At 33.0% G+C, this 20,374-nt stretch overlaps 1 protein-coding gene across 1 annotated transcript; it reads right to left on the bottom strand.

Moving 5' to 3' along the window:
* Positions 1-18,361: 18,361 nt before the first annotated feature.
* Positions 18,362-19,948, bottom strand: LOC122318024 (probable xyloglucan endotransglucosylase/hydrolase protein 7). Its single transcript, XM_043135149.1, has 4 exons — positions 19,706-19,948; positions 19,490-19,590; positions 19,190-19,386; positions 18,362-19,052 (listed from the first exon to the last, which is right to left on the bottom strand). Exons 1-4 carry the CDS (start codon positions 19,890-19,892, stop codon positions 18,662-18,664), a joined length of 876 nt encoding a protein of 291 aa, XP_042991083.1. The 5' UTR covers positions 19,893-19,948; the 3' UTR covers positions 18,362-18,661.
* Positions 19,949-20,374: the final 426 nt, after the last annotated feature.

The raw sequence follows: 20,374 nt of genomic DNA, 5'->3' as shown, positions 1-20,374 counted from the left end.
TCTAATCCACCTACTCTTTTCCTTCAATATATTTTGTAGTTGAATGGGACCTGCCTAAGAGAGCTTATTTTAACTTTATGGTTTGTAGCAGAGACTTTTAGTTCCAGCAATCATTATCTTTGGTTGTATGGACCATGCTTGTAAACAGCTCTGGTATCCACAGGTAGAGCCACTCACGTTTCCCCCCCATCAAATTGGTAGCATAGAGTTAGATGCCCACTTACAATTGACCTTACTTTCGACCATATTGCTGGCTATTTCTTTGAAAGATATCTTGTGAATTAACCTGTAGACTTCATATGCCATCATATAGTTGGATTTATATTTGTATGAATGTAAGCAGCTTTATATTCATATCAATGGGTAGAACCGACAACATTTTTTACTCCATTTATATCGGCAGCATCTTATATTATATGCCACGGCTCTATATTCATATTCATATTCATATTCATATCTACTCGTTTTCTTTGCTGAAGTATATTACCGGATGGTCCCTTTGTCTTGACAGCTTAACCATTAAGGGTTGTGATCTCCGTTTTAAATGCCTTCCTATCCAGCCGGTTGATGTTGTGGTCCCTATATTTCATAACCATCTAAGATGGAATTGCTCATATAATTTATAATACTAGAACAATGAATCCCTTTTTCTCTGATATTCTTGGCCTAAAAAAATCTCCTGAAATTTTTATCTTCTTCTCCTTTTGAATTTTCTTGTGCAAATTAAATCTTTGTATTTTTCAAATTGAGTCATTTTGATCGTTTTAACTTTCATGCATCCCCTTTCTTATGATGATTGTAAAATATAACACACTGTAATGGACCCAAACTGACTGCTTCGAGAGAGTCACTCTCCAAAAATTAGGGTTATAGAGAAGAAGATGGAAATCAAGAGAGAAGAAGTTCAAGTGTTGATTGAATTCTCGTTGAAGGTTTTCCCCTCCAACTAATTGTATTTATACTTAATCCATTACAAACGCAACGTTTTATCAATTTACAAGACTACTTCATTACTGAATGAACAAAATGACAACATTAGACTTACTGGAAAGGAAATATGAAATGACAACGTCCCATTAAAACACAAGCAACTAAATGCATACAAAAACGACAACGTATCCAACCTCCCTTTAATTGCTGACCACAAGCAACGACCTTTTCTCATCAAGACATATCTGCCACAACACAACACCTTGCCCACTACCATGCTTCCACTCTAGCATCTTCACAATCCATAATACACCCTCCCCCTTTAAAGCACCTTGCTTGCAAGGTGAGGGTACTATTTCCTAAGCTGCCAATAAGGCTCCAATGTACAATATTCCACATTCCCATTGAATTAAGACTTCCACAAGAGCCCTGTTATCCTTCTTGACACTTATGCAATCCAGAATCTTCTTAGGCCAAGGCCTTAATTTTCCTTGCAAATCAACTGGGGGTAAGGTAGAAAGAGGAGTAACATGATCCCCTATCTTCTTCTTCAAAGAAGAAACATGAAAACTAGGTGTAGGAGAGAATCTGATGGAAAACACAGTCGATAAGCCACCTTGTCAATTCTATGTGTGATTTGAAAGTGACCAAAATAATGAGGTGAGAGCTTAAGATTTCTTCTAACTACCACACATTGCTATTGCTATCTATAAGGTTGGAGTTTAAGATAGACCCAATCCCCAACTGAGAATTCCCTTCGAGTATGATGCTTATCATAATAAAACTTCATCTATCTTGATCCAATGTGAGATTAGACTTGAGGGTGGCCAAAATCTGCTCACAAGTCTGCAACAGCGGATCTATTGACTAATTAGAAGTAATGCTTGGCATGTAAGCCCGAAGCTTAGTAGGAGAAACTCCATACATAGCTTCAAATAGAGTCAATTTGGTGGAAGTCTGAAAGGTGGAATGGATGTGAATGGATGCCTTAAAGGCATAGAGTGAGCATACTTTGATAATCTATCCACAACCACCATGATAATAAAATACCTTTTAGAAATAGGTAGACCCTCCACAAAATCTATGGAAAGGTAAGTCCAAATTTGATCAGGAATTGGTAATGGCTGTAGAAAGCCTGTAGGAAACACATTCTGAATTTTATTTTTTTGACAGGTGTCACACTCATGAATAAACTGCTTTATATCATTTTTTAGACCAGGCCAATACAACTTAGCTCTAGCCCTATGCAAACACTTGTGAAACCCAGAATATCCAGCAGCAGGACTAGAATGCAAATAGTTCAAAATTTGTTGCTTCAAAGGAAGAGAATCAGTGACAAATATTCGATCATTCTTGAACAAAAGGCCATGCCTTAGTTTAAATGAAGGAATTGAACAGGATCTTGGTGTAAAACAGCAAGCAATTGCTGAGCATTCTGATCTACAACATAAGCAATCTTCAAATCTGAGAGCCAAGTGGGAGTAGCGAAAGATAAGGTTGCCAAGTCTGCAATGTCATCAAGTTGATCCTTACTAGATAAGACATCAGCTATCTTATTTTCCACCCCTTTCTTATACTCAATGGTGAACTCATACCCAAGTAACTTGGAAAGCCATATTTGTTGTGCCTAGTACCAATCTCCTGTTCAAGCAAATATTTAATGCTATGACGATCAGTTCGAATGACAAAAACACTTGCCACAAGATAGGGCTTCCACCTTTTAATAGCTAGCACTAAGGCTAGTAACTCCTTTTTATAAGTGGAAAGAGTTAAATTTTTAAAGCGCGCCTGACTCAGAAAAGCTAAGGGTCATTGTGCCTGCATCAAAACTGCTCCTACTTCAGCGGCACAAACACCACACTCAATAACAAATGGTTTAGTAAAATCAGGTAGAGCAAGAACAAGAGGGCTTGTGACAACAATCTTCAAATCATTAAAAGACTTTGTGGAAAAATCTGACTAGACAAAGGCATGTTTTTTCAACAAAGCAATTAAATGGGCAGCAAGCAGACCATAACCCTAATGAACTTTCTATAAAAACTTGTCAAATCTAAAAAACCTCTTAAGAGTTTAAGACTTTTAGGTATACGCCAATTAAGCATGGAATCCAGCTTCTTAGGATTAGTCCTTACTCCCTCCCTTGAAATCAAATGGCCCAAGTACTTAATTTTTTGACATGCAAACTTACACTTGGACTCTTTTGCATAAAGTTGATGAAGGTATAATGTATTCAACACAGTATCCAAATGAGATAAATGAGACATATCTTTGTTGTAGACCAAAATGTCATCAAAGAAAACAAGGACAAATGTCTAAGAAATTACTTGAATAAGGTCATTCATGAGGCCTTGAAAGGTGTAAAGGTCATTAGTGAGTCCAAAAGGCATGACAAGGAACTCATAATTCCCTTCACGAGCGCATTTTTTTTTTTTGGAATATTCTCATCCCTCATGTGTATTTGATGATACCCAACCCTAAGATCCAATTTAGAAAAAATTGTAAAACTTGAAAGTTCATCTAAGAGCTCATCCACAATAGGAATATGGTATTTGTCTTTAATAGTAGCTTCATTTGAAGCTCTATAATCGACACACATGCGCCATGTGCCATTAGACTTCCAGACAAGCAACACAGGTGAAGAAAAATGTGATTGACTAGGCCTCACAATCCCAAAACTCAAGAGTTCTCTAACAATTTTCTCTATCTCAGTTTTTTGATAGAATGGATATCGATAGGGCCTAACATTGATAGGAGAAGCCTCCTATATCAAATGGATCTGATGATCATGTGACCTATGGGGTGGCAACCTAGTAGGTTTTGTAAAAACATCCTTCTAAAGCAGTTGATGCACTTGTTTATCATGCAGAGAAGGAGACTCAATCATACTACAATCAACCAATTGTAAAAATAGGCCCCTCCTACCACAACCAGAAGTCTTAAGGAATTCACTATCATCAATCAATTCAGTCTGAGAAGCTGTGAAAACAAATTCCCTTCCCCTTGTATTGGAACTTCATTTGTAACTCACCAAAGTCCTATAACAAAGGCTTGAGTGATGACAACCATTGCACACCCAAGATAGCATCACAGCCCATTAGGGATAAAGTGAAAAAAAATCCATCAGAAAAGGTACCGCTTATATTTGCACAGGTACTGCAGTATACTTTCCCTTACTTTCAAGGACCTCACCATTGGCTACTTTAACTTGAAGAGATTGTTGCCGTTGTAGCACCAACTTGCATCAAGGTACCATGCAATATCTACAAAATTATGAGTACTGCCAGTATCTATTAAGATCACTACTCTTTTCTTACCCAACTGATCCACCAGTCTCATGGTTCTAGGCCTTGAAGCCCCTAAAATAGTGTGTAATGAAATAGAAGCTATCTCAACCTCATCCTTAATATCCATTGCTGTAACTTCACTTCCTGAATCAATGCCAACCTCATTTCCCATGTTTGCAATAAACTCCATTTCTTCTAACAAGAACAATTTTGGCTTGAGGCACCTATAGCCTTGACGCCATTTCTCATCATAAAAGTAGCAAAGGCCTTTCTTACGCCTTTCTTGCATTTGTGAATCAGTAAGTTTTTAAAAAAGAACTTTGGCCAGATGCTGTAATTTTGGTGCTCCTAAAATAGAAGCAGTCTGTCCAAATTTCAACAAACTAGACTCTAGACTAAATTTACTAGAATCAGTAAATGATCCCCTCTAAGACTTTCGAAGGCTTAATACATATTGTTCTTGAATTTTAACCAAGCCAAATGCATCATTTAGAGTTATAGGTTTCAATAGTTTCATAAGAAATCTGATATCATCATGCAACCCACTTAAAAAACAACTAAGTTTGTTTTTTCTCATATATACCTTTGATTCTATTTGAAAGAATCTCAAATTTTGCCTTTCACTCAGTTACTGTACTACCTATTTCAAGCGAGTTAGATCCTCCATAGGATCCTCATAAGGAGGAGCCAAACCGAATTTGAAGAGGAAGAACAAAGTCCTCCCATGAGTGAAATGGCCTTGCCTCACTGGTATCCTCAAACCAAGTCAGTACTGTCTTATCCAAGTGAAAGGAAGCAACAAACATGCACTAAATAGGAGGAACCTGATGGTACAGAAAATACTGATTAGCATGAGAAATCCATGCTAGAGGATTGCCATTAGAAAACTGAGGAAACTCCAACTTAATTCCTTTAATAAAGCCTCTGTCATAACTCTGACGATGAGGAACCTACCCTGAGCTTTCATTCATATCAACATTTTATTGCACAACTGAAGATTCATTATGATCACCAGAAACATTACAAGAAATCCATGAAATTTGTTATAATAAATCATGAAACTTCTTATCTTGTGCCTTGCTTTCAAGCTTCGCAACTTCCTATTGCTTCAACAACAATCCAAGTGCATCCTTGATTTGCTTTTGCTGTCAATCCCGTTGTTGCCTTAAGTGATTCATAACCAACTATCTTTGCATACGAACGTGTTCCTTTTGCCATGGCTAACTGATACCAATTGTAATGGACCCGAACTGACTACTTTGAGAGTCACTCTTTAGAAATTAGGGTTACAGAGAAGAAGATGGAAATCGAGAGAGAAGAAGAAGTTCAAGTGTTGAGTGAATTCTCGTTGAAGTTTTTTCCCTCCAACTAATTGTATTTATATTGAATCAATTACAAACGCAATGTTTTATCAATTATAAGACTACTTTATTACCAAATGAACAAAACAATTGCATTAGACTTACTGAAAAGGAAATATGAAACGACAATGTCCCATTAAAACACAACCAACTAAATGCATACAAAAAGGACAATGTATCCAGCTTCCCTTTAATAGCTAACCACGAACGATTACCTTTCCTCATCAAGCCACATCTGCCACAACACAGCACCTCGCCCACTGCCATGCTTGCACTCTAGCACCTTCATAATCCATAACACACACCTAAATGAACTCAAGTGAATTTGAAGAAATGTAACATTGTCACTGCCAAATAGGGCTGTAAATGAACTAGTTTGTTTAATAGTCTACTTGATACTCATTTTGTTAAACTCAAATTGAACTTAACTCGTAAAAGAATAGCTTGTTTGTGACCATAGATACCAGCTCGATTAGTAAATGATACATACTCGGTTAAATTTGACTCAACTAGACTAATAGGGATGTAAAAAGAAACCTAGAAAATTAGAGGACCGGCTAGAATCGGTCGAACCAGTCCGGTTCGGAACTGGTTTTTGTAATGGAAAAATTGGTCGGAATCGGTCTGGTTCCTATTCTAGGCTTTTTAGAATTGGACCGGACCGGACCGGATTGGTTCCATTTAATATGTATTTTAATTTTTTTTAAAAAATATTGTATATAATATCTTTTATATTATATATAAGTTTTATATATAATATATATAATAATATAAATTATAATTATAAACCACTTAGATTGAGAAAAAATACTTAAAAATAAAATTGATAAATAATAAATTAATTTAAAAATAAACTGAATTGTAAAACTTTAAACTGAAATTGATAAATCACACCAATATTTTATTTATCACTTAAAATTGAAAAAAAAAATCCAAAATATCAAAAGATTTGAATTTATATACCAAAACTGTAAATAAGATCACTGAAATATTATTTACTAACAAAAAAGAAAAGCAAATCACTCAAATTTTATTAATTTATTACCAAATTTTTAGGCCTAATAAATTCTCAATATATTCTTTTTGATAAGTACATAATACATTAGTAAATTAGTAATACTAATATACATTAGTATATAATGTATATTGATTACAATTTACATTTTATGGCCTACTACTAATAGTCTAATACTATATTACTATTCCTATTAGTAATATACTTTAAGTTTATATATAAAATACTAAATTAGTATATAAATCACTATACTAAATAATTACATATGAAATAATGATATAGCTATACTAATAGTCTAATACTAATATTATATAGTCTAATATAGCAATAATTAATACTAATATTTATACTTATACTAATACTAATACTAATACTAATACTAATAGTCTAATAAATAGTTTCAAAGCTATGGCTATCAGCTCTAAAATGTAGATGCAAGACCAATTATGTTGGAAGCCTCCTTCTCAGGGAGTTCTTAAATTAAATACATATGGAGCAATGTTTTCCAATTTACACAAAGTGGGTATAGGTGTTATCCTAAGAGATTCATCAGGAAAAGTGGTGATGGCAGCTTCTAAACATGAACCCGAGGTTGAAGATCTAGAAGCTATTGAGTTGCTAGCGGTTTTCAGAAGCATGCAACTGAGCCCGACAATGGGTATTGCACATATTGACATAGAGCCCGACTGTTTGTTGCTGGTCTAGTCGTTACAGAAAGATGACATGTTGAACTCAATGCTAGGCAACTTGTTTTTTGAAGTTAAAAGACTTTGCAGTTACTTTGAAACTGTTACTTTTAAACATGTGTATAGGGAGGGGAATAGAGCAACTCATGAGCTTGCTCGTAATGCTTGGAGAGTTGATGATCTTGAAATATGGTGGGATTGTATTCTAGACTTTCTTTCTCAAACCCTATGGTTTGATAAATATCTGTAATCGTTTTTTTATCTCAATGAAGATGTTGGTTTATCAAAAAAAAAAAAATACTAATATAGTTAACTAATCACTATAACTAATACTAATACTATTAGTCTATTATATAGTTTAATGTAGGCTATATAGCTATAACTAATACTAATATTTATGCTAAGAAAGATACTTTAGCCACAAATAGATTATAAAAAGTAAACCTATAAGCTGATGTGACTTAATGCAGTACGTCAAATTGTAAAGTTACTTTTATTATAAAGTAAATCTGACGAATCACATGAAACCATATTATTTTGTAGATATATTTTTGAGTACTCTCTTTGTGTATGTAGCACTTCTCTTATACTAATACTAATACACTAGTCTCTACCATAGTAATATAGAATATAGTTATACTAAATCCCTGATTCACTATAATTAATATTATTAATATATAGCTATTAGCTATACTAATAGTCTTATACTAAATATTATTATATAGTTTATACTAATCATTATAATCAAATCACTATATATATTATTATTTAGTATCAATGCATTATTATATTCTTTAATGTATAACTATATAGACTATATATAGTATTAATATCACTATATGTAGTAGTAAAACACTAAGGTATAGATGGAGTTGGCAACCACCTCCTTCGGGTGTTTTAAAACTTAATGTGGATGTAGCCATCTTTAGTGATCAATGCAGGTTTGGTATTGAAGTGGTGTTAAGAGATGACAGAGGATAGGTATTGTTTGCTATAAGTAAACCCAAAAATGCACTTGCAGATCTAATGGCGATTGAGTTAATTGCTATGTTAAGAGGTTTGCAGTTGTGGATTCCTTTAGGAATTTTAGAATTACAAGTTGAAATAGATGCTTTGCTTGTTGCTTAGGAGCTGCAAAAAGAAGGTTTCTCTTCAACTTTGTGGGGAAGTTTAGTTTGAGAAATCAAATCTCTACTTAACAGGCATCCAACGTGGACAGTGCAACACAAGGGTCGTGAAGCAAATGGAGTAGCTCATGCACTGGCTCGATTTGCATGGAATCTAAATGATATAGTACTTTGGTGAGGTTCAGTCACATATTGTATTTCCCAAGCTATTTGGGCGGACTTATCTTTGTGATGTTTGGTTGGTTATATGAATAAAGTGCTATTTGTTATTAAAAAAAAAAAAACACACACACAAACGCTATACTAGTATAATATATAGTACTAGTATATATTAATAATAATAGTATTACTATTGTTTAATAGAGTAATGCTACATACAGTCACTTTTGCGTACTCTCTGCGCACTCCACTGATATGATTGGTTGGATTAATTTTTTTTTTAATATACAACCAATCATATCACTAGAGTGCACAAAGGAGTTCACAAAAATGACTGCACATAGAATTTTTGTATTTAATATAATCTTATCATTAACATATTGATATGTAGTCTATACCAATAGTATTATACTATTACTATATACTATTGACTAATAATATAATGTATAGTACTAGTATAATATATCATATATGTATGATAGTATAGTTACTATTAATTTTTTTTTTCCCTATTGTGTAGAGATCATGGAAGATCTAGGGAGTTCTACAAGACCTACTTCTTTGGTTGGAGATGATTAATTTTAAGGTAAGTCAACTTGTATCTTTCCTTAATTTTTTTTTTCTCCATTTAATGTAATTACTTAATTTTTATTGGAATTAATTGCTTGATTTATTTTCATACAATTGCAATGTTTCTTGAATGGACTAGTTGGTGGCTTAGTACATATCTATTTATTCGAGACTCTAGTTGTAAAGTTTTTTATTGGATGTTTTTGTAATTTGGACATCTAATTTGGATTTATAATTTAGACTTTTAATTTGGACTTGTAATTTGTTGAACTTTTGGACTTGTAATTTGTTGGATGGACTTTTGGACTTGTAATTTAAACTTTTGAAATTTGGACTTGTAATTTGTTAAATTGTTAGACTTTTGGACTTCTAGTTTAGACTTTTGAATTAATTTTATTCCATAACAGATTTGTTTTTCAGCATTTGTAATAGTTATATTTATAGGCTTGTAGCAGCTTTTTTTAGTAAAGCAGATTTTTGCAAAGCAGTCTTTAGTAAAGCAGACTATTTTTTAATAAAGCAAATTTTTGTATTACTAACAGATTTTGGAATAAAAATATAAAATAGATTAAAGCAGTTTTTTTTAAACATATATTTTTTTACAAGTTTGTATTTTTTTTACAAGCAGTTTCGGCTCAGTCTGACTCAAGCTCATTTTTTAATCAAGCTAGAGTTAAAAACTTAGCTTATCGAGCTGAGCTTGAACAAAGATTGGATAAAAATCTTGAGCTCGAGCTCAAGTTTTATGAGTCTAGCCGAGCTTGACACTTCAAAGACCAGCTTGTGTAGCTCAATTATAGCCCTACAACCAGTCTCTAATTCCTCTTGAAAGATTGAGGGTTTTGTTGACTAGGAATTTTGATGTTTGATTTGTTCCACACTTGTAGGAAAGGGTGATTCAAAATTAATCATTTCAAATATTATCATTTAGAAATTATGATCAAAACGAGGATTAGATAGGTATTGATATGTTTAGTTTTTTTAAAAATATTTAGGATTCTCGAATTACCAAGAGCATGATGGAATATGATTTGGTTTTCTAAATAAAAAACTTGGGTTAAAAAACCCCTAATCCCCTTGTATTTATATATATATATATATATATATATAAAAAGCCATTTACAATCTATGAACAAAATTTGGTAATTTGATCCAAATCTAGTATTTTAAGATTGAGCCACATGCTTATTTAGCATTGAAGATTTGAGTAGGAAATGTAAACCGCCAAAATTTGATCATTTAGTGTGCGAATTGCTAATTTTGCCACTCTATATTTAAAAAAAAAAAATCCAAAATATTATTGCTCAAAATGAAGCTGCCGGTATTATGTCCTAATTAAATGGATGTACCTAAAGGCTATTGCATAACCTCATAGGAGCAACGTGTATGGTCTGGTTTGTAATAGGTAGATTGATTCTTGAGTAAGCTTGCCTTAGATGTAAAACAAAGATGGACATGGAATCGCTCATCTCCCGAATGGAAGCACTATCATGGCAGGATCTTCACCTGAGGACAACACCATAAGCAGTAAAATCAACATCAAATAAAGTTCTAATTGGAAGGTTAGTAGCTGATAGACCTCTAAACAAATTTGCCATCCACTCTTGCATCAAAGCCTTATGGAAATTCATTCAAAACTTTTTGATTGATGATATGGACGTCAAAAATTCGTTTTTACATTTGGAACTTCACAAGATAAACTTAGAGTTCTAAACCAAGGCCCCTGGAACTTCAAAGGTCATTTGATGATTTTAAAACAATGGTTCCCTGATGCTACCATAGAAGAAATCATTTTAAATCAAGCAACATTCAACATTCAATTGCATGGTTTACCTCTAGACCATTTCAATATGGAGAATGCAGGCGATATCGGGAAAGTGATAGGTAATCTCATCAAAGTAGAAGTTGAACTGATTTATGGTCTAGCCTTTCGAAAATTCATACGCATCAAGGTCGAAAGTATAGATGTCACAAAAGCCATCAAAAAAAGGTTTTCCATTGCCAAGATTGGGTAACAAGGTAGTTTGGGTGGCTTTTAAATATGAAAAACTTGCAGATTTCTGTTATGCTTTTGGTAGGGTTGTACACTCCCAAATTTTTTGTGGATTTCCCCAATCATCTCCTACAAAAATTAGGTTCGACCTATCCCTTTTGCAACCAAGAAGAAGAGACGCTACTTCATCTATTTGTGGAATGTTCCATTGTCAGAATTTTCTCACAACAAAGTAGTTGGCCGCTAAATATAGTGAGACTGCCCATCAATTCAATCTCAGATTGGATAAAAATGATTATCTTCCAAGGTCAATTCTTAGGATTACAGGGGAAGGAAAGTCACCACTTCCAACTCTTCACAGTCATTTTGCTAAATCTATTATGCAGGAAACAAAATGACATCATACATAACCGGTCTATTTTCTCTTTGGAAGATATTAAAAAATAGCTATCCATAATATACGAAAGCTACAAGAAAGCCTGGGTAGGGAGCACCTTTTACAACATCCCAGTGTTAAATTTGATCGCCCTTCTTCTTGGAACTCAAAGTGTTTCTTTCGTTGCCGCAATAAGAGATAATTTTTCAGTTGCATCAGCTATTCGAAGAAATCACTTGGGCGAAATTCTGGAGATATTAATTGAGAACACCAATACATGATCAATCCATTGGTAGTAGAAGCAACAGCTGCGTTGCTAGCAGTTCGTATGGCAAATATTTTTGGAAAAATAGCAATAGAAGGCAACACTCAATCCGTCTTCTCAGCAATTGAGTTTACAAAATCAACTCTAGTTTGGTCGATCTCTCCGATTATTAAAGACATCCCTCTGATTTCAAAAGATCATCATGACTAGACTTTTACCAAAATCTATCGATCATAAAATTGATGTGTGCACTATGTGGCGCAAGGTTGTATTTGAGTAGTGAGGTGATATCAAATATTCTGTGAATAGTAATAAAAAAGTATTAAATAGTATGAATATTATTACAAAATAGTAAAATGTAGATGAAAAGTAATAATAAAATAATAAATAATAGTGAAGCCACCCAAATCAGCCCTTATTTTGCCAAACCTCTACGTTGAGGGAATGCACGCCCGTCCTCCTGCTTCCTAATTTTTCTCATCCTCGATTTAATACAAACAAATTACTGGAAAAAAATCACTAAAAATCATTTGATTATATTGAACCGGCCATTTACTACACATATATTATATATCTATATATATGCTTTTGTGAACTGAGATCTTAGACAATTTTTTGACCCAAACGCACCCAATTCGAAGAGATAAGATATATAGTATGTGCCATTGCCTGAAGATAATACTAAACTCAATGGGTCTACAAGGTGTTTTTTTTTTTTTTAAATCTCTCTCTAAAATGTAGAAAGTAGTTAACTCACAAAATTAAAATTGTTAGGAATTCTAATCTGATTCGTGTGGTTTGGATAGTGAGTTGAAATGGAAGTTGAAAGTTGAATAAAATATTATTAGAATATTATTTTTTAATATTATTATTGTATTGAGATTTGAAAATTTTGAATTATTTATTATATTTTATATGAGAATTTGAGAAAATTATAATGATAAAATACACTATAACAAAAAACATTTTTTGGGACGAAAATTTTTGTCCCAAAATATATAGATTTCGTTCCGAAAGATTTTTTGGGATGAAATTTTTTCGTCCCAAGGTCGTCCCAACATCACTGTCCCAGAAGATATATTGGGACGAAAATCACAATTTCGTCCCAAAATATATCTTTTGGAACGATTTTGAAATTGACCATTCGATACTGTTCAAACGATGACCTTTTTTGTCACGGTTAAAATTCGTTCCAGAATGGCGTTCGAATGCTTCTCAGTTACCGTTCGAATGTTAATATATCTTTTGAACGGTTATCAAGATACGTTCAAACGATCAATAAAATTACGTTCGAACGTTAAAGGAATAGATCAAACGGTAGAAGAGATTGAACGGTGCTGATCAATGTTCGAACGCTATGGTAATGACCTGCGTTTGAACTTTTTTGAGCATCTGGTATCGTTCGAACGGTTTGGTCATTAATGTTTGAACGGTACATTATCGTTTGAACGGCCTACCCATTAATGTTCGAATGTGACACGGTTGTTCGAACGTATATTATTTTTATTAAAACCAATAATTATAAAAAAAACTAAATAGACATCCATAATATTTGAAAAACATAAATTAGGAACTGTTTAATTACTCACAAAAGTTTTATAATAAGTGTGAAGAAATAAATAACCATGATACTAGTATTGTTCATACATAATTAAATAATGTCATAAGCTAGACGTAAAAAACCATCAATTGGTTGGAGGCTTGTACTGTTGCATAAGCTGTTGCGTTTGGAGTTGCATATCTCTTCTGAACTCTGCTTGTTCTTCTTCATGTTGTTTGAGGGGCATCTCCATGTCTCATTGTCTCGTCAATTGAGCCTTTAACTCTTGTTGTTTTGCAACCAATTCTTCAATATAACATGTATCAAACAAACAATACAAGATATGTTAATTAAGTATTTATATTATTAAATAATTAGATAGTTGTTTTATATTTTTCAAAATATTTTATTAATTATAACTATTTGTATTTTAATTAACATTTTAGTTAATAATTATAACTATTTGTATTGTAATTAACATTCTAGTTAATAATTATAACTATTTATATTGTAATTAACATTCATTTTATTAATTATAATTCGAAATTTATATTTTAATTCAAATTCATTTGATTACTTTTAACTTTTAAGTATTTAAGTATTATTAAATCTAGATTATTTGTATTTTATTTAAAATTCATTTTATTACTTCAAAGATTAAGTATTTTTGTGTTAGTAAAACAAAACTATTTGTATTAACCTATAGTTGAATAATTCAACTATTAAATATTTAAGTATTATTAAATCTTAGATGATTTGTAATTTAATTCATTCTCATTTGATTACTTTAATATTTTAAGTATTTAAGTATTATTAAATGTAGATTATAATTAATTAATTTTTAATTCAATTCCTGTATTTAAAGTATTAATTATTTTAACACTGACCAACATAACGTTCAAACGGTGTTAGTCACCGTTCGATCTAAGGACATACGTTTGAACGGCACACGAATACCGTTCGAACGGATTAATTCCAGATTACAGTCGTCTTCAACCTCCGAAAACCTCAACATTTACATTCTAAATTACATCAAAAGACAGCAAATTATATGACGAACTCATTATAGCAAACGAAAACACTTATATAAAATCTAAAATGATAATATATTTAAGGAGAATACCTGATTTGGAGAGATAAACTGGAAAATCCATCCGTACCCAATGCCCAAAACTTAAATACTCTTCATCAAACGGTAAAAACAACCTCTTAATCCGAAAATATAAGAGATTGATAGAAGTTAGTAATATTTGAGGGCTAGATTGAAGAATAATGGCGTTGGTTGGAAGAAAATGAACGTAGGAGCGACTGGAAGTCGACTGGAACGAGTGCGAGATTGTGAGGTTCTGTCGTGTAAATGTAAAACATTGACGTTCAAACGGTTATTTAATGAACGTTCGAACGGTTATTTAATGAACGTTCGAATGTCAAATAGATTAGCGGAAAAATTTTTCCCCTCTAATTAAACGTTCGAACGTGAAAATGGCCGTTCGAATGTTTTCTTATACGTTTGAACAGTTATTTTAAACCGTTCAAACGTCAAATTAAAATATTGTTTATTGTATTTTTTTTGCACTATACCTTTAAATATAATAACTTATAAATATACTATAGTTTAGAGACATAGTAATATAACTATATAATATATAATCAAATATATATTATATAGTTTAGTAACATATATATATAGTATAAAATATCATATTACATCTAGTATTATAGTCAAGTACATATATTAACCTATTATATATAACATATATATGGTATCATAGCATAGAGTTATATGTATCACATGCATATATATATAGTGTTTATTATATTATATTATTATTATAATATTATTTAATAATAGGATATCTACTATTATATATAGTGTCATCTATACTACTAGCAATTAGAGTGTATTATAATGATACAAAAACTAAAATTGAGTATATATAATGTCATTTATAGTGCTAGAATAGAGAGTGTCATCTAATTAGCCTATAACTGCAATATAATATGAAAAATATACTAAACAAGTCATGTAATACATATACTATTAAATATATATATATATATATATATATTAGTTAATATCACATATAATATATATGTTATATAAATACATGTACATAGTTTCATGTATATAGTAGTCTATATTATATTAATTATACTATATAATATAACTTATACTATATACTATATAATAGTCAATAGTATAATATATTTTAATTAAATATAATATAATATATACTATATATATAAAAAATTATAAATATAATATATAGTGTTTAATAATATATAAGAGCATTAAATATATTAAAATATATTATAATTGAATTAATTATTATATTTAATATAATTAATACCGAATATTGCATTTAAATAACATTTATTATCATGAAATTTGGATTAATTAGGGAAGAGTATTAATTTTCAGTTAATACGTTCGAACTTACCGTTCGAACGGTACCACGTTCGAACGTTTAAAATAACGTTTGAACGATGAATATGCATCATTCGAACGTTTATAATTTACCGTTCGAACGGTTTGTCAATTTCCCTCCAAAATAATTTTGCCTATCGCGCAAATATTACGTTCAAACGGTAACAATTAAACGTTCGAATGGTTAATCATTAACGGTCGAACGGTTAACTTATTTGGGACAAAAATTTCGTCCTTAAGAATAGCGTTCGAACGGTCTGGCATTCCGTCATTATTTTGGAACGAAATTCAAATTTCATTCCAAAATCTCACTTTTTGGGACGATTTTCAATTCGTCCCAAAGCAATTTCGTCCTAAAAAATGATTTTTATTGTAGTGATAAGATGATATAACATGACCATGAAATATTTTTTTTATATCCAAACCGGACCGTGCAGAGTAACATGAAAAACAAATCTCTTCATATGGTGCAGGGTCTTTATAAAAACATTTATAGGTGGATAAGCCCTCTATAAAAAAAAAAGGACCAATACTTTTCTATGAGTTCCATCAACTCTATGCTATAAATTTGAAATTTGATTATAACGACATATATAATTATTACAAAACCTGCGCGCCCACAAGATGCTATCATAAAAAGTTATTTAATAATGTGAAGAAATTGTGCCCTATCGTTATTACTCGTGACTTGAACATGACGATGCATTTCAATCCTATTGACTTCAACATGAGAGTACATTTCAATCCCCCACTCGTGCACGTAAACCACACCGGCCGTGACCCCGCCATTTTACCTCCGAGGACTCTTTGGCTCTATGGTCTCTATCTGATCTATGCTTTACGCTTGGTTTGGTAGAGCTATATTTTCATTTGTATGAATTTTAAATAGACAAGTGCAATCTTTTTGTAAAATGTAGACGCTACATTAAAAAAGTATAAAAAAAATACTTATTCTCTTTTAATGGGGTTTACCTTTTTATAAAAGATTTATGCGGAGTTTGTCTATTAGAATTTGGTACCTAGTATTATTCTATTTTTAAGAAAAATACTAAACGTAACCACCCCATGTAAATGCCGCACAACCTCCTTCACGTCAAAAATTGAAACGATTGTGTTTCATTTAAGTAGCAAGCGGGATATAATGTTTAAGAGCAATGCTTCATACAGTCGTAGAATTGTAAACGTTACGCAATCGCTTTGAAAAAGAGTGGGGTCCATGATTAAAAAGTTATTTTTTTTTTCATATGGGTTTCATATTAATTCATTTTTTTCAAAACGACTGCACGCCGCTTGCACAACCACGATTGCAAATATCATTTTTCAATGTTTAATCGATTCTTCTCCTCCTCCTTTTACCTCATTCTCCCCGTTGCTCCCCTTCTCCTTCATCTAAACCTTCAAAATCTGCTGAACATAACTGCTTTGCTTCACTTGGCTTGGGAAAGCACTGATCTGCGAAGCTTGTGCTCATCTAAGGGGGGCTATTAGGAATTGCACTCGTCCCCGATTTTCTTTGGGCTATTAATATTATTTCTAGAATAAGTTATTGTAGTTTGTAAGAGTTATTCTTGGTTTTGCAAGTGTTCAAATACCAATATTGAATTAGCCAATGAGCTCTAGCTCAAACGGCACAGCTTCTTTCCGTTATAATTATGTGGAAAGTAAGTTTTTGGGTTGTTGTTTTTGGGGTGGTGGCGGGCAGTGGGGGAGTAACTTTTAGTCAAAATATTTAGAAAATACAAATTAGGCAGCCACGGAGCCAACCTAATTCGAAATGGAGTAAAATTAGACTAAAACGATGAAGAGCAGTCACTTACTGGGAAGAAAATAATGCAAAAGAACTACGTTACTATTTCCAGCAAAGTCGGATTCTCATGGAACTTGTTTTGGTGGAGAAATGCTTCAAAGTCCTATGAAATCTGGGCTATGGCCTTCCACAAAATGCTTCAACAAAATATGCTCTGCTTTCCATTCAAAATGTAATATTTCTCCCATCTGGTTTGCTACTCGTCCAAAGAAGAAAAAAATTCTCGCTTTTGCTATGCTGCTTCTAGCATTTTTATTTCTTTTTTGGGTCGGCAAGGATTCGACTATAGACAAGGGGGTGTTATATTAAAACTAGGTCAGACCGATCTATGAATTGCAAAAGAAGATCAAAGTTTCTGGGTTATGGAATGGAATCTACATTCATGCAACCTGTGGATTTTTAAACCAAACAATATAATTGTGTGGCTTTACTAAAAATAATTTTAGTTTTAAACAATTACATCCTTCATTCGAAATAGAATACTTGTAAATGAGTTATATATAAGTTAATTTATCGTTTTAGAAATCACATAACCATATTCTTATAAAGTTTTTAGGGCAAAAACAATACTTGGAAAATATCAATAAGAAGAAAAAAATCATTGGTAATTTTGTTATTGGCCAAAAGTCAAAAATATATGCGTACGAATTCAGCATTAATTAATATGGTTGCATGCGACGTTTTTTCTCGTTTCTTTCTTGGCTGATATCCTACAGGATGAACCGCCATTATATGATCTAAAGACCGACCTTTAATTTGCTTTGGTCCATCACTTGAAAAGTAAGAAAGATTTTTGCTTAGGGTTTGGAAAAGAATATCATTTTCACAATTAGACAGAAGCTTTATATATTGGCACATAAAATGCCTACCAAATTAATACAGAGAACATATATATCTATATATTGCCCACAAGTAGCTAGGGATTTGACTTTTGTCGTCTCTTGCCCCACCCTGAGCGCCTTAGGCTTCATTGACATATATATGAATACAAGAGTATAATTACATATATATATATCCTCCTGACTTTTACATGTGCGTACGTAAATATATGACATGAGGATTAATGTACGTAACACTTGGGACGTGGATATATGGAGGTACTGTCTGGCTATTCAGCGATTTAGATGCCGGCGAAACACTCCCGTGGGGTCACCGGGTACCTCGATTTGTCGGTACAATAGTCATAGATCATGTGGTTGATACGAACCCATCTATACTTTCTGGCTTCGAGGGCATTAAGTGCTTGGTAAGTAGTTCCCTCCCACCAGTTTCTGGGGTTGGAAGCACAGGTAGAAGGTCCTGGTACGGAGCATCCCTCAATGTCAAAGTCCTTGTAATAAGCATAGAAGGGTGCTTTGCTCCAATCAATCTTCTCCAGCCCGCCTCTCGTTGCCCAGTCGTCGGCTTCCCACAATGTGGAATACACCCCCATCGGCTGAAACTTGGGGAATGGAATTCCTTTGGCTTCGTTGTTTTTGTATACTCTGATGGGCACATCATCCACGTAGAATCTGCAGTCCCATCAACAACATTAAAAGCAGCACTACAACAACTACTAGTACTAATGATATATTGTTTAATATCAATTATGATTAATATGACGAGGAATAACATTACTCGGGTGTTAATTAAGCAAGTGTTAACTTACACAATATGATGGTGGTTCCAGAGTATTGTGTAAGTGTGGAAGTCGGCAGAAGGGTCGAACCAAAGGTTGATTCTTTGCTCCCTATCACCCTTCCCATGAGCGTAGATATTGGTCTGGACAGTGTACGGTTGCCCAGTTCGGTTCCCCAAGAACTCAAAGTCCAGCTCGTCACGAACAGAATCCGTGTTTGAATTCATCTAGTACAAACCAATTCAGAGCAAACAAAATGAATACCAAGATAAGCTGAATTCATATACAGGGAGCAAAGTTTTTTGAAAATTTAAATGCAAAAATACATACATAAAATGCAGTGACAGTTCCAGCTGAGTCTCCGGGAACAAGTTTAATCTTCATGCTGACACGCCCGAACAAGTACTGACTTTTGGAAGCAAACCCACATCCTGAAACGTAAACAATTTTCTACTCAGATAATATCCAATTAAACTTTTAGAAATACTGTACTTAAAAAAAAAAACATATTATACATGGAAGCCCACGGAAAGAGTAATTAATTACCAGAATTTTGGTCAAGAACGAGTTGGATGGCCCTCCCTCCATTGATCTGCTTGATATGGTAATCAGACCACGTGACTCTAAAGTCTTCAAGAAAAGTGGCTGGTCGTCCTATAACAGAGACACCAAATGCAAGCATACACACAGAAAGGTAAGCAACAGCATGTGTTAAGGATGAATACATGGCCATGGTTTTTTTGGAAAGATCAATGAGAGGTTTCGATCGAATATGATTTAGAAGAGAAAAAAGAGGGAGATAGGATATATAGCAGTGAAGAAAGTATCGAAAAATAATCAGGACAAGTGATTGAGACTGCTGCTTTCAGAATGGAAAGCGCTACTAAACCTTCGCTTTCCATACAGCTAATGGCAAGCCGTCATTAGGCCCTACCCCAACTGCTTCTACTTTCTTTCCGGCCTCTTCTTTTATCTTCTTCCTCATGACTTTCTCTTTGGTTGCTTTGCCGTCGGTTCTTTTAACACTTTACTTAGCGTGAGATTAATACATAAATATTTTTTTTCTAACTAATTAATATATAAATACAATGCTATATATTACTTGCAACTGGATAATTCATATCTGCTCTATCCATAGCATGCTGAGATCGATCTTTAGTGAACTGGTTCTGAAGTTAAAAGAACTAAAATTGGTTCAAAGGTCGAGGGGGAAAA

Source organism: Carya illinoinensis, chromosome 8 (genome assembly GCF_018687715.1).
Source record: "Carya illinoinensis cultivar Pawnee chromosome 8, C.illinoinensisPawnee_v1, whole genome shotgun sequence".
Classification (NCBI taxonomy): domain Eukaryota; kingdom Viridiplantae; phylum Streptophyta; class Magnoliopsida; order Fagales; family Juglandaceae; genus Carya; species Carya illinoinensis.
Note: the sequence above shows the minus strand (reverse complement) of the source record. Positions and strands in the feature narration are given on the sequence as shown.

What these genes read in the sequence shown, in the direction of transcription:
- LOC122318024 (XM_043135149.1), bottom strand. Translation starts at nt 19,892, where the DNA reads ATGGCCATGTATTCATCCTTAACACATGCTGTTGCTTACCTTTCTGTG. An exon ending in CGTTCTTGACCAAAATTCTG is followed by an intron (nt 19,591 to 19,705) that starts GTAATTAATTAC and finishes TTTACGTTTCAG; the next exon opens with GATGTGGGTTTGCTTCCAAA. An exon ending in TGGAACCACCATCATATTGT is followed by an intron (nt 19,053 to 19,189) that starts GTAAGTTAACAC and finishes ATGGGACTGCAG; the next exon opens with ATTCTACGTGGATGATGTGC.